General features: G+C 48.4%; 1 protein-coding gene across 1 annotated transcript in view; it reads right to left on the bottom strand.

The window, feature by feature from the left end:
- TLE2 (transducin like enhancer of split 2) overlaps positions 1–6,799 on the bottom strand; it is a 60,820-nt gene extending 54,021 nt beyond the window's left edge. The window contains exons 1-3 of the mRNA XM_015423322.1: positions 6,479–6,799; positions 3,138–3,235; positions 2,578–2,641 (exon numbers count right to left, since the gene is read on the bottom strand). Of these exons, the coding sequence (XP_015278808.1) occupies positions 2,578–2,641; positions 3,138–3,235; positions 6,479–6,502 (186 nt within the window). The 5' untranslated portion in view covers positions 6,503–6,799. The remainder of the gene's footprint in view (positions 1–2,577; positions 2,642–3,137; positions 3,236–6,478) is intronic.
- Between the last annotated feature and the right edge of the window lie 7,812 nt (positions 6,800–14,611).

Here is a 14,611-nt window from a genome sequence, read left to right as displayed (position 1 = left end):
CTGGTATTCAGGGGATGACTACTTCCATTTATGGAGGTTCTACTTAGCTGTCAGGGCTAAGAAGCCACCAGCTGGCCCAGCCACCTGACAAAGACTTTAGAGAATAATCAAAGTTAATGGCCAGTTCCACAAGTTGGTGCATAACGTGTCCCACACAGATGAAGCTGCCTTATACTGAATCTGACCATCCATCCATTAAGGTCAGTATTGTCCACTCAGACTGGCAGCAGCCCACCAGGGTCTCCTGACCTGGATAGTCCAGGCTAGCCTGATCTCATCAGATCTCGGAAGCTGAGGAGGGCCGGCCCTGACTAGTATTTGGATGGGTGACCTTCTAAGGAATACCAGGGTCCTGACACAGAACCTCTGAAACGTCTCTTGCCTTTAAAAAGCCTAGCTCGCCCCCTAGTGGTGCATAACGCTAAAAGTGCTACAACATCTGGCTGCCGGACAATCTTAGGCTCTCCTGGCTATACTGTACACACCAGACCGCAAAAAGAAGAAACTGTGAGGTAACTGCGCTAGAAAATATTTCAATAACAATCACAATATTATACAAGCACTTTGCCCTAGGAACATTCTTTCAGAGAATTTCTTGCAACTAAGTTATGATACATCGGTGAATATTAATGAAATTTTTGATACCTACTTATTGAAATGACAGACCAAGAGTCGCTGCTTTCATCCACTTTCGGAAGAAGAATAGTATCGAAACGATAGAACATTCCGGAGACCATCGTCACACCATTTTCAACTGCCTTGTGCATTTATATGATTTTTTTGTACACATTTTTGTATAAATATTGTGATTGTGATTGAAATATTTTCTAGCGCAGTTACCTCACAGTTTCTTCTTTTTGCGGTCTGTTCTGTGACTGTGACCATCATTTTTGAGCCACTATACTGTACACACCGCCATATGATAATTATTAATTTTTATTCTCCAGGGTCTCAGGCTGAGGTCTTTCCCATTGCTTACAGTCTTGTCCTTTTAACTGGAGACACCGGGGATTGAACCTGGGATCTTCTGCATGCCAAGCAGAGGCTCTTCCACTGAACCACGGCCCCACCCCACCCCACCCCACCCCTCCATGGAATTTAGAAAGATGCTAAAAACTGTTCCTTACAATAATCAAACAATAATCAAGACAGCTATTTTTAAAAAATCATGAGATTTTTTTTTTTTAAAAAAAGCAAGAAGCCAATAAAATTGTTTCTTTGATTTTATAGTTTCTTCATCCTGGAATTACACAAATTCAGGCAGTTGGATCATGCTGGAACTGAGGAGAGATGGAAGTGGAGGGGACCAAAAATAAAGGAAAACTCCCCCCCCTCCGAGTATTGATGACTCAGTACTCTGGGTTGGCCTCGGGCCAGTCACACACTGTCAGCCTGATCCACCTCACAGGGCTGTTGTGAGGGTAAAACGGAGGGGAAGAGAATTATGTAAGTCGTTTTGGGTCCCCATTGGGGAGAAAGGTGGGGTACACATAAAGTAAGTAAATAAACAATCCCCACAAAGGGCACAAGTGGTTGGCACACTGGGGGAGGGGAACTGGAAGGCATCTCCCCCCCCCAAAAAAATATGGGTCTGGTCTTGAACCCACACCCATCTAGAGCAAAGAATGAGAACCCTGTCACCTTATTTATTTTGAAGTTAATCACCATTTTATTTTCCAAATATAGAGCAGAATATTTATGCTGTAGGCAGGGATCTGCATCTATCTATCTATAATATTCTGTGACTTGCATGACTTATATCCACACTTATTTTAATAATTTATTCCTGTTTTTAACCATCTTTCTCCCCCCCCCCCTTCCTGGTGTCACAGGATGACACAAGCCATATTTAAGCAGAAATCTGGGCTTCTGAGATTTTAGCAGATGGTGCACAATGCAGGTTCAAGCCCGTCTTTCTCAATCGGAGAGGACCTCACAGTTGAAACGTAGGACATACATCTAATATGTCAGCCAGTTTGGTGTAGTGGTTAAGTGCGCGGACTCTAATCTGGGAGAACCGGGCTTGATTCCCCACTCCTCCACTTGCACCTGGCTGGATGACCTTGGGCAAGCCATAGTTCTGTCAGAGCTGTCCTTGAAAAAGAGCAGTTTCTGTCAGAGCTCTCTCAGCCCACCTACCTCACAGAGTGCCTGCTGGGGGGAGGGGAAGGGAAAGGAGTTTGTAAGCCATTCTGAGACTCCTTTGGGTAGTGAAGGGCGGGGTATAAATCCAATCTCCTCCTCCTCCTCCTCCTAATAAATACATAATGAGGGCTAGAAACTTGTAATTCTTTTTTCTTTTTTCACAAAAAGGCGGCGATTCTCAGGAACAGAGCTTCTCACCCGAGTGTTACTTATTAAGAGATACAAACATGACTGATGACGAGGGCTAGGTCCAGGTCTGCACAGGGAGGCACTGCACAGGAAGGAGGGCACTGCCAGGAGCTGGGACTCTTTTGCACCCAGATCCGAGCTCTGAATGCTCCCCCTGCGCCTGCAGTGGATTCGGGTCAAGCCCTGCCAGGGAAAGGGTTCCCTTTGGAGCTTCTCTGGTGGGAGAGAGGGAGACTCACGTACCATCACATAATGCCGTTGCATCTCTGTCTTCTCGCTGGCCAGCTTTTCACATTCCAACTTCAGGCTGCAAAGAGAGGGAGGGAGGGAGAGAGAGAGAGAGAGAGAGAGAGTCTCCAGTCCCTTCCCAGCTCTGACCCAAATCCTGATCATGTTCACCTTCAGTTGGTGAGGCGTGGCACCCAAGTGTCCCCACCCCACCCCACCCCAGGAGAGATCGTATCAGGCTTGTTGTCTCCCACAGTTTTATTTTTTAAAGATGGAAAAGAGAAAGAGAAGGAAGCAGCTGCTGTTCAGAGGTATACTGCCACTGAACAGGGAGGTTCCATTTAAGCTATCATGTCTGGCATTACAGGACAACACAAGCTGTCTTACTGAGGCCCCACTCTGCTTTCCAAGATCTCGGCAACCAGTGCTCAAGACACTTCCAAGCCCATCCTTATGGTCATGAGGACTAGAAACTTGGTTTTAAAAAGCAGAATCTCTGAGCTGGACCCAGCATCAGATGGGTATCTTCTGATCCCCAGGTATCGTCACACACACACCCCGCTGCCACCCCATACCTGTGATATTGAGCCTGGAGGAAATGGAATTCTTCTTTAATACGGTCACAGATTTCTAAAACTGAGAACTTGAAGGGTTGCCCAGACTGAAGCGAAGTCTAGAAGAAGAAGAAGAAGAAGAAGAAGAAGAAGAAGAAGAAGAAGAAGAAGAAGAAGAAGAAGAAGAAGAAGAAGAAGAAGAAGAAGAAGAAGAAGAAGAAGAAGAAGAAGAAGAAGAAGAAGAAGAAGAAGAAGAAGAAGAAGAAGAAGAAGAAGAAGAAGAAGAAGAAGAAGAAGAAGAAGAAGAAGAAGAAGAAGAAGAAGAAGAAGAAGAAGAAGAGATTGGATTTATCCCCCGCCCTTCACTACCCAAGGGAGTCTCAGAGCAGCTTACAATCTCCTTTCCCTTCCCCTCCCCACAACAGACACCCCGTGCGGTAGGTGGGGCTGAGAGAGCTCTAACAGAAACTGCTCTTTTTCAAGAACACCTCTGGCAGAACTATGGCTTGCCCAAGGTCATCCAGCAGGCACAAGTGGAGGAGGGGGGAATCAAACCTGGCTTTCCCAGATTAGAGTCTGTGCACTTAACCACGACACCAAACTGGCTAGAGAAAGGGGGGAGAATACTGTGGAGTAAACCTGCACTTGGGAAGAATCTTCAGATAAAACTGAGGTAGTGCAGCAGCTAAGATAATGAAGTGTGATCTCAGATTCCCCCCCCCCATCTGAACTTCCCCAGGTAATTGTAAACCCCCCCATTCTCACATGGCCCTCCAAAGCATCATACTAGACTCCTTTGCAGGACTGCTTGTTGGGACACCAAGATAATGTGTTGCACTATTAAAAGGTGCATTCTAAAGCCTACAGTGTTATTAATACTGTTCTCGAAATCCTCTCCCCCCCAGTTCCCAGCATAGATAAGGCCTCCCCCGTGTACTCTGGATTCACTAATCTGGTGTCTCTGTAACCTGTGGATCTCTTTACTGCCATTCACTCAGGAAGAACACACAAGTCCCCGTCAAGGGCAGAGAGGTTCAAACACAAGGCTTTCAGACATGGACACAAGTACATTTCAAATGGTTGGGGGGGTCAGGTGAGTTCACAAGTGCCCATTGACAGAGCCTCTGAGACACAGTTCACACGCGCCACTTAAAGCGGTTTTAAGCTGGCTACTGCCAGGGGATTTTTTAATTTATTTTTTAATCAAGACAAGCAGTTCAAAATGGGGTTGCTGAACTGATCGATGCCCACACGGGATTGACCGCTGGTCTTCCTGTGTTGTTAACGCACCTGGCGAGGTTGGTCTTTTTGACCCAAAGAGATCAGCCCTGGAAGATGCTTCGTGCCTTTGTAGACAACTCCAGGGAGCTGGCTGTGTGAGCAGGTCAAGGTTTAGACACAGTCTGGGGAAAGTGAGTTTCTGGTTCCAATCCTCACCCTCCCATAAAACTCACTGGTGGAACTTGGGCCGGTTGCTCTCAGTCTAACCGACCTCACAGGCAGGTGGTGAGGGTAAAATGGGGAAGGAAGAACCACCCACACCTGCGTGAGCCCCTTGGCAGGAGAGCGGGATAAAAACGAGATAAAGAACATCAGGAATGATTTGTTGAGCATTTTGGACTCCATTTATTAGATACTGGAACAGACCTAGGCCAAGGGAATCAGTCAAAGAAGCAATATTAAGGTATATCTAATTGTTCAACTGTAGTTGATAGAAGACGCTAAATACATGCAGCTGGGCAGCTAGGAAGCTCTGGACTTTATGTTCGATGGTATGGAATGTTTTAATTGAGAACTGGTGATTTTGTATTTTATATACTCGTATCATATGTATTTAAGGATTCTCTCTTTGTAACTAACGTGATTAATGATATCTTTGTCTTGTAATTTCTGGAAAGCTTAAGATGGGTAGCTGTGTTAGTCTGTAGCAGGAGAAAAGAGCAAGAGTCCAGGAGCACCTTCAAGACTAACAAAATTGGTGGGCAGGGGAGGAGCTTTCGTGCCACCAATTTTGTTAGTCTTAAAGGTGCTCCTGGACTCTTGCTCTTTTCTACTGTAAAGCTTCTAACACACACACACACACACACACACACATCAAATGTCAGAGGAAAAAAGATGCCCTTGAGCATGTGCAAAGTGCTTCCCCCCTCATTGCAAAGTCATTGCAAACTAGGGTTAGGCAATGAGTCTCAGAGCTCCGGAGTGGGCACCCTTCTAGCATCAGAATTACCATCCTATATGAATCTGAACAGGATCAGAATTACCACTCTATATGAATCTGAATTTAAATTACTGGGGTGGGGGAAGACACCCTTTGGCCTGTCTCTTTGCAGGGTTGTTAAAAGGTTAATAAGGCATAACTAATCTGTGTTAAGATATCTTGAGGATCACCCCCACAACTATTACTTTCCTCTCCCAAAGCCCTCACCATGTAATAACAGAGGAGGTTGTCTGTTGCATCTCTGCCTGGTTCATGGCTCTTGCCTCCCCACCTTCCCATTCGCCTCTGCTGAGAGGGACAGCTAAACTGGCATCGCTGTTCACCAAGTGCAGTTGGATCAGGCACCTAGCAAATCCCATTGGATGTGGGTTACACGGTTAAAAAAAAAAAAGGAATAACGCCTGTCCTGAACCAACCAACCAAATAAAAAAGATTCCTCTTACATCTTATGCATAATTCACAGCTCAGGGCACCCATGCAGGAGGTAGAACAGGGACTCATGCCGAGCCCTTTCTCGGATGCCGAGTAATCCCTTCCCTAAAAATAAAGCTTTTGGGGTGGAACAATGAAGAATGTCTACGAGTACAATGCTGGGCTGGGAATGTTTTCAGAGCAAAGGGGTTTGCATTCAAGTGACAGCCCCCTGCCATCCATCCCCCAAATGCACAGCTTGTCTGAATGGCACCAAAGCATCCTATGCGAAACCACTTAATTCCGTCACAGCTGAATAAGGCAGTGGAGTCTGCAGACCCCAATTGCTAGCTCCCGGCAGGGTCTGACAACCCGAACTGAAACCCCTTCCACATTCCAGGGGCCATCAGACAACCTTGCTATGAGGCTGGGTGTTCATCAGCAACTCCGTTCCCATTAGAGAATCTGAAGCATGCTAGGGGCAGAATACACAGGTGAGGGTCCACACCCCCCCCTCCAATTAAACTAAAGCAAAGCATATTTTTCCATCTATAACATTTTATCATCTGGGCACCATTTAACCTCCCCCCCCCTCCCATATCAACAGTCTTATTATTTACCAAGTTATCCTTTCCCTTCCCTTCCCTCCCCCAACACACACTGTATAATTTCTCTATTTTGCGTTAAAGCAAAGCAAATCTATGGTTGAAAACCCCTCCCCAATACTTACAGAATGCCGTCCTTGCGAATACATCCTGGGGGATCTACCCCCCCCCTTTCCTTTTGTCAGCTAATCGGTCAAAAATGTATTTTAAAATGGGGAACTCAAGAGAGTCTCGAACGAAGTGGGATTTTTTTTTTTTAACAGAAAGAAAAAAATCTGTTTAATTTCTGAATTTTTTTGTTTTTGTTTTTTTTGGGGGGGTGGGCGGGGAGGGGTTGCAAAATATCCACTAACATAATTGCCAGGCAAAAAGGTGGTGGGGGGAAATCCTTCCCAGGCTGTCTGGGGGGTCGTCTCCCCCCATTGAGCACACAGCAGGGAGAGGGAAAAAATAGATATATACAATCTCTTTAAAGGAAAGGGGAGGGGGGGAGCAAGAACAGAAGGTCAGCCGAAAATCTGGACGGATTTCAACAGCAGTCCCTGGATGGAATGAGAACTGCCTATTGGCAAGCGGAGGGGAAATCTATCAAAACTGAAGTCCTTAAGGTGGATCCCGTTCCAACCACCACCACGCCAACATAGAGGGAGATAAAATGAATGCACGCCTTATTACTCAGAAACATTAATCCTCAGCATGCACTTTAGGGTATTCAAAGCAGTTCACCTGCACTGGTGTGGTAATCCAACCATCAGCCCCCTGAAGGAGGCCGGTTATTATCCACCTAGAACAGTGATAGCGAACCTTTTAGAGACCGAGTGCCCAAACTGCGACCCAAAACCCACTTATTTATCGCAAAGTGCCAATACGGCAACTCATACATTAACTTAAGATGATCCAAACAAAGTAAGGAAAGCAATCCCAAATGCTTTCATTTACTTAAAATTATTTGGCAGAGAATTTGACACTTTACTGATGGTCTGGGCCTGGCTGGGGCGATGGCATGCGCGCCCACAGAGACGGCTCTGAGTGCCACCTCTGGCACCCATGTCATAGGCTCTTCTCCAATGACCTAGAACCACAAAAGACTGGCAGAGTAAGAACATAAGAGAGACCAGCCAGGGTTTCAGAGGATCCGCTTTCCACAGGCACAGCTCCCTTCATCAGACCCAAGTAGGAAGGGCGATCTCTGAGTCTTTATATCCCCCTCAGAAGATGGGAGAGGTGTTGTCAAGGGTGCAAAGGTACGGTGGCTGTCTTAGGACCAAACTCTGTAACTTGAACCCCAAGGCTATTTGGGCTCTAAAGAGCCCCCCCGGAGGGGTTAACATGGATCGGGGAAAGGGGGAGGCTCGCTTTCCACACACCCCCCCCAAAAAAAAAGGTGTTATGCTTCTTGGAAGTATCCCTACCCTATATGTTGCCGAATATATTTATTCCCTCTTGAAGCCGTCCATTCTTGAAGTAAGAATGTATATGTGCGTGTGTAATAAATCTGTGTATGTAATAAAGGGTGCAGATGGGGGGGTGCAGAGGCAGTATGTTTCAGAGGGTAACTGTATTGGTCCACTGTAGAACAGAACAAAGTGTGAGTCCAGTGGCACCTTTAAGGCCAACAAAGGTTAATTCTGGGTAGAAGCCTTCCCGTAGCTGAATAAGTGTGCGTGAACACACCAGCTTATCCCCAGAATTAAACTTTGCTGACCTTCAAGAAGCCTGACTCTGCAGGACTCATACTTGGTACTGCTGCTTCACCTGCATCTAGAGTGTAACAGTTACATTGGAGCCCAGCACCACCTTAACAGACCAGCCAGGGTTTCAGAGGATCCGCTTTCCACAGGCACAGCTCCCTTCATCAGACCCAAGTAGGAAGGGCGATCTCTGAGTCTTTATATCCCCCTCAGAAGATGGGAGAGGTGTTGTCAAGGGTGCAAAGGTACGGTGGCTGTCTTAGGACCAAACTCTGTAACTTGAACCCCAGACAGGCTATTTGGGCTCTAAAGAGCCCCCCGAGGGGTTAACATGGATCAGGGAAGGGGGGGGCTCGCTTCCCCCCCCCCAAAAAAAGGTGTTGTGCTTATTGGAAGTATCCCCCTACCCTATATGTTGCCGAATATATTGCTGAAGGCTTTCACGACCGGAGTTCATTAGTTGCTGTAGATTTTCCGGGTTGTGTGGCCGTATCCCTACCGTGTTTGGTCTGTCCCAGGAGGGAAAAGAGAGAGTGGGAAGTAGTCTTCAAAGAGGAACTGGGGGAGGGGAGGGCAGGGCTCTGCTCAAGGCAATGATGCAGCAGGTGGGGGTGGGTGGATGTAAATTCTCCCCCTTCCCCAATCCACATATTACCCCTCCCCAACGACTGCTTTTAAGAGTCAAAGACTGCATCTGGTGTCACAGTTACAGAAACCAAGGGCCACCCGTAATGTGTCCCAACAAACTAGTGACTTTGCATCTGGGACAGGAGCTTCTGTTGTATTTTTTTCATATTTTTATGGGGTATTTCCTCCAAGGAGCTCTGAGTTGCTTAGTGGGAATTTGGCCCGAGTGTGGGTCTCCCCCAGTTTGGTGTGTAGGAGTTAGGAGCGTGGACTCTGATCTGGGAGAACTGGGTTTGATTCCCCACTCCTCCACATGCAGCTGCTGGTGTGACCTTGGGTCAGTCACAAGTTATTTCAGAGCTGTTCTCTCAAGGGCAGTCCTCGAGAGAGCTCTCTCAGCCCCACCTACCTCACAGGGAGAGGGGACAGAGATTGTAAGACGCTCTAAGACTCCTTTGGGTAGTGAAGGGTGGGGTATAAATCCAATCTCCTCTTCTCTTCCTTGTCCAGTGCTCTCACCACACTGGACTTCTTCGTTGCTTTGCAGTGAATGGCCACCACTAGGAAACCACTGCCACCATCTTTTTTTCATAGCACCATGAGGTTGCTGAGTGACCAGGCCTGCACTGCAGGGGGGTTGTAATCTGCAGTTCACTTTGTGAGAGACAACAGAGGGCAGGGAGGAAGCTGGAGCAGATTGCACTGGACGAAAAATGTCCTAGAAAGACTGAGGTGGGGGAGAGCAGGAGGAATACTAATCCTTTTGTTCAGTCACACCATGGGGGGGGGGGGAACAAAAGACTGGCCTACCTTACATGGTTGTGCGTGAACTGCTTTCAGCACTATACAAATGCTTACACGTTCTTGAGGATGACTGTTTCGGAAAGTATTACCGCAAAAATGATGCTTCGGCCCCGTCCACATAAAGACCCAGCGTCATTAACAGAATGCTCATTCAAACAAGATATATTAATTGCCCCTCCCACAAACAGATACGATTGACGCTACAGCCAGAACACCAACTTCGGTTCCACCTTAAATTGGTTCTCCCCTCGCTCAGTCTTTTGCTACTCTCTGATTGGCTACGGCGAGTGGGGCCAGCTAGCCAATCAGCCGCCCGAGCTCCCACATGGGTCCATGCCGTCAAAGCCTCGGGAGGCTAATCAGGAGGGAGAGGGGCCGGAGAATAAATGAAGCGGAGAGATAGGGCGTGGCTCCTGCCAAGATGCATTCTGGGAATTGTAGTCCCTTGTCTTCCTGCGGCTTCGAGAATTTGTTTCGTCCATGTATGCCTTTTCTTCTGGACTCTGGAGAATCCAGCTGGCGTGGCTAGAGAGGATGGCAGTTTTGTCCTAAATAAAGGAAAACTATAAGATTAGCCCCAGGGAGAACTGCGTTCAAATTTGCTTGCATGATCCAAAAACTCTACCCGGATTCTCTCTCTCTCCTACCTCACAGGGTTGTTGTAGGATAAAATGGTGACGACAGCCGTTTAAGTTGCCCTGGACTGAAGCAGCAGAACCAAGTCTGAGTCCAGAGGCACCTTTGAGACCAACAAAGTTTAATTCTGGGTAGAAGCTTCCGTGTGCATGCATGTGCGTACACACGAAAGCCCACACCCAGAATTAGCGCCAGGCCTACCTACCGACTGCTGGACTGCCGAGAGTTCTTTTTGAAAGTGGACTCTGATCAACTACAACCCGCCAGGCAGTTTAGCTGTAGACCCAAGTTCGAGTTCAGCGGCACCTTGGACAAACAAGGTTGAATTCTGGGCACCAGCTTTTGTGCGCACGCAGGCTCGAGACCAACACGGCTCCCCGTCTGGATCGAGGTCTCTGGAAGGGAATCGCGCCGAGGGCACCCGCGCCGACAGGAACGATCAGGGCCAGTCCTACCTCGGGGGGAAATTCTGGAAGGTGCTGCGGGGCGGGTGGGTCAGGACTCAGGAGCCTCCTTGGACAGCAAGTTCCCCCTCCCCATGGCAGGAAACCGTTTCTCAATACAGTAGGAGGCAGTGTTCCCTCTAAGCTGAGTTAGTGTGAGCCAGCTCACCGTTCTTTAGCCTCCGGCTCGCACATTTCCGTCTTAGCTCAGGGAGGAGGGCTCCAGAGCAAACTAGTTTACGCAGCAGCCAAATCGCTCACTCCCAGCTTTAATGCCCGTAGCTCACAATGTAGAATTTTTGCTCACAAGACTCCGCAGCTGAGAGGGAGCATTGCTAGGAGCCCCATCTAGACAGCGCCGCAGGCAGCGTCCTGCGGGATCTATCCTTATTCTGAGCCAGAATCGAAGACAAGCAAAAGATCCAGTCCCGTCCCCCGCCCCCGTTTAACAGCAGCGACAGGCAGGAATTCAAAAGGTGAAGCGCCTCCTTCCCACATACAGGTAGGGCTGCGCTGTTGCGGCACCAGTTCCCTGCCAGAAAAAGACGCCGGAAACCCGCGAGATCATCATGTTAGAGGTCTCCCCGTGAGCCGGATCAGGAGGGAGCTGAGGACCGACAAGAAGGAAAAGGCGTTTCTTCCCAGCAACATCTGGCAACTACCTTGCAGAACTGCCTGCCACCAGATGCGGTAGCCTGGGTGGCTTTTTAAAACAAATTTGTGGTCGTTGGAGCGATTAACCCGGACAGTGAGATGGAGCCTCCACGTGCAGGGGCAGCCTCTCCGTGTGATTTTACCAAATGTTGGGGGCTCAAGCTTAGTTATATGGGCTTCCCTAAGGCATCTGTCGGAACCACGTGGTGGGGCTAAAATGAACTATTCGGGCTAGTGAGGGGGGAAATGAACTACATTTCCCACAATCCTTTGCGAGGCCGGCGGGCTTCCCTCCCGTCTCTGCTCTCCTCCCTCCCTTCTCTGCTGCCAATCAAAGTAACGTGGGTCCAAGCATTCCTTTCCTCTGACTGGTTGGTTGCTATAATTACAACCCATTGATCTAACCCAGGCAAGGTTTCCAAGCTGGCCATCAATCAAGCATTAGGGAGGGAGGCAGGGAGGGAGGGAGCGCTCATCCCTCCAGCATTAGGAAGGGCAAGGATTTCGAGCGCAAGCCAAACCTCTCGCGGGCTCCCCTCTCCCAAAACCCGCGCTGGGTCCCGTCCCCCCCCCCCGCCCCTTTTCAAAGCAGTAGCAGCAGCAACAAAAAAAGGCCCGGGAAAGACCAAAAAATGTAAGAGCGCGTGCCTCTGAGCACGGACAGCGTGATTTTACTGCTATGTAAATGTAATGCTATGTAAAGTCATGCCGGCCACATGACCACGGAAACGTCTTCGGACAGCGCTGGCTCTTCGGCTTTGAAACGGAGATGAGCACCGCAACCCTAGAGTCGGATTCGACTGGCTTTCGAGCAAGGGAACCTTTACCTTTACCTAAATGTGTTTGGGGGCTTGGGAAAGGACGGGGGGGGGATTGGATCAGAGTCCGATTTCCTCAAGGGTTGGCATTGCTCAAATTATAACATGACATTATTCCGGCTGGGGGATTGTGTGTTCCCACCCACCCCACTCAAGACTCTGGGTACATCATCAGTAGGAGTAATCACATAAGGGAGGGGAAGTCAAAGAAAGCAGCAGCGAACACCCCTTCCAAATTGTCAGTAGCAGAACAAAATCATAATTTCTCAGACAGAAATATATAGTAAAAGTTAAAAACTGAATAATCGACGCGAGCCATTGTAGATTCAGGTGGGTAGTCCTGGCAGCTCTTACGGGCAGGAAAATGCCCTCATAACCCCCCTGCTTCTGCTGTGCCGGTACACATTGGTGGCAATCATTCCCTTTTAAATATTTATATTTCAGTCTTTCAAGGCAGTTCACAAGACACTTTGTTGGTCTTAAAGGTGCCACTGAACTCAGACTTGGTTCTGAGCCATTGTAGTGAGTCTTGCAAAAAAAATCCTTCCTTCCTTCCTTCCTTCCTTCCTTCCTTCCTTCCTTCCTGGTGTAGTGGTTAAGTGTGCGGATTCTAATCTGGGAGAACTGGGTTTGATTCCCTACTCCTCCACTCGCAGTTGCTGGATGACCTTGGGCAAGCCATAGTTCTGGCACAGCTGTCCTTGAAAAAGAGCAGTTCTCAGCCAGTGCTCTCTCAGCTCCACCAGGGTGTGTGTTGTGGGGAGGGGAACGGAGTTTGTAAGCCGCTCTGAGACTCCGAGTGAAGGGCGGGGTATAAATCCAATCTCCTCCTCCTCCTCCTCCTTCCTTTCCCTCCATCTTCAACAGCTGAAGGAAACCCAGAAGTTTAAGAGTTTGGTTTGTAGGCTGAACCAGGCCCGAGCAGATACACGGTCAAATCCCCGCTCAGCCACAAAACTTATTTGGTGACTTTGGACTGACTGTTGTCTCTCAGCCTGGCCTACCTCACAGGTTTGTTGTGACAACAAATGTAAGGGTTGTGTGGAAGGAGCAGAGTATTCTGCCCAGCACTGCTTGTGAGAAAAGAGTGGGGTACAGACATGCTTCCACAGCAGGATTCTCCTCAATTGTCACGTTTTCTTAATCCTGTTTTTTCAAAACTGCACAGAGAGGGGGCCGTGGGTGAAAAGCAGGATGACGAATTGGATGTCATCGTGTCTCTCCCAGCCCCTCAGGAGGCAATTTGGTATTGTAGTCAAAAGGCTTGGCTTGGATCTGGGTTCAAGTCCCCGCTTTGGTCACAAACATCACCCTCAAAGGACTGTTGTGCAGATAGAACGCAGGAGGGGAGAAGGCATAGTACCTTGAATGGAAACTGGGATAAAAAAATGGGGGCCAGCTCTCATCTTAGCTCTTAGGGACAGGGGAATGCCCTAACAATGAAGTAGAACCCCCCCCCCCCCCCCCCCCGCCCTCTCTTGCTTCTGCTGTGCTTGTACACATTGGTGGCAATTATTCCCTTTAAATATTTATATTTCAGGCTTTCAAGGCAGTTCACAAGATACTTTCAACTCATTGTTGGAAAGAGAAAGAAAAGACACAAAGCCCAGCCGCATCAAAGATTAAAGACCGCAAAAAAAAAAAGCCAAGGAAATCAGCCAAGCCGGGAGCAAACTATAAATCACCACCATGGATGCCCAAACCAGGAGGGAGGGAGTTCTCCCACCATGGGAAAAGTGGCACCCTCCATGTTGTTTTCCTTGAGAAGGTCATAAACGTATTCATACATATGAATAAACAAAGACAGGGCTAAGAAAGAGACCTTCAGGATAACAGGTTGCCAACTCTGGGTTGGGAAATACCTGGAGATTTGGAGAGGTGAAGCCTGTGAAAAGAGGAGTTTGGGGAGGGGAGGGACCCCTGTGGGGTATAATGTCATAAAGTAAAGGTAAAGGTTTCCCTTGCTCGAAAGCCAGTCGAATCCGACTCTAGGGTTGCGGTGCTCATCTCCGTTTCAAAGCCGAAGAGCCAGCGCTGTCCGAAGACGTTTCCGTGGTCATGTGGCCGGCACGACTAAACACCAAGGCACACGGAACGCTGTTACCTTCCCTCCGAAGTGGTACCTATTTATCTACTTGCAATTTCTTGCTTTCGAACTGCTAGGTTGGCAGGAGCTGGAACTAGAGATGGGAGCTCACTCCATCATGCGGCATCCGGGTCTCGAACTGCTGAACTACTGACCTTCCACAGCCTGCAGTTCAGCGTCTTAGAAGAAGAAGAAGAAGAAGAGATTGGATTTATACCCCGCCCTTCACTCGGAGTCTCAGAGCGGCTTACAAACTCCTTTCCCTTCCCCTCCCCACAACAGACACCCTGTGAGGTGGGTGGGGCTGAGAGAACTCTGACACAAACTGCTCTTTTTCAAGGACAGCTGTGCCAGAGCTTGCGACTGACCCAAGGTCACATCAGCAGGTGCAAGTGGAGGAGTGGGGAATCAAACCTGGTTCTCCCAGATTAGAGTCCGCACACTTAACCACTACACCAAACTGGCTCTCTTAACCACTTGAGTCCCCCTTTCAGCTATT

The sequence above is a fragment of the Gekko japonicus genome, unplaced genomic scaffold (genome assembly GCF_001447785.1).
Source record: "Gekko japonicus isolate JY-2015 unplaced genomic scaffold, Gekko_japonicus_V1.1 scaffold1449, whole genome shotgun sequence".
Classification (NCBI taxonomy): domain Eukaryota; kingdom Metazoa; phylum Chordata; class Lepidosauria; order Squamata; family Gekkonidae; genus Gekko; species Gekko japonicus.
The sequence above is the reverse complement of the archived record's forward strand: the minus strand, read 5'-3'. Positions and strand labels throughout refer to the sequence as shown.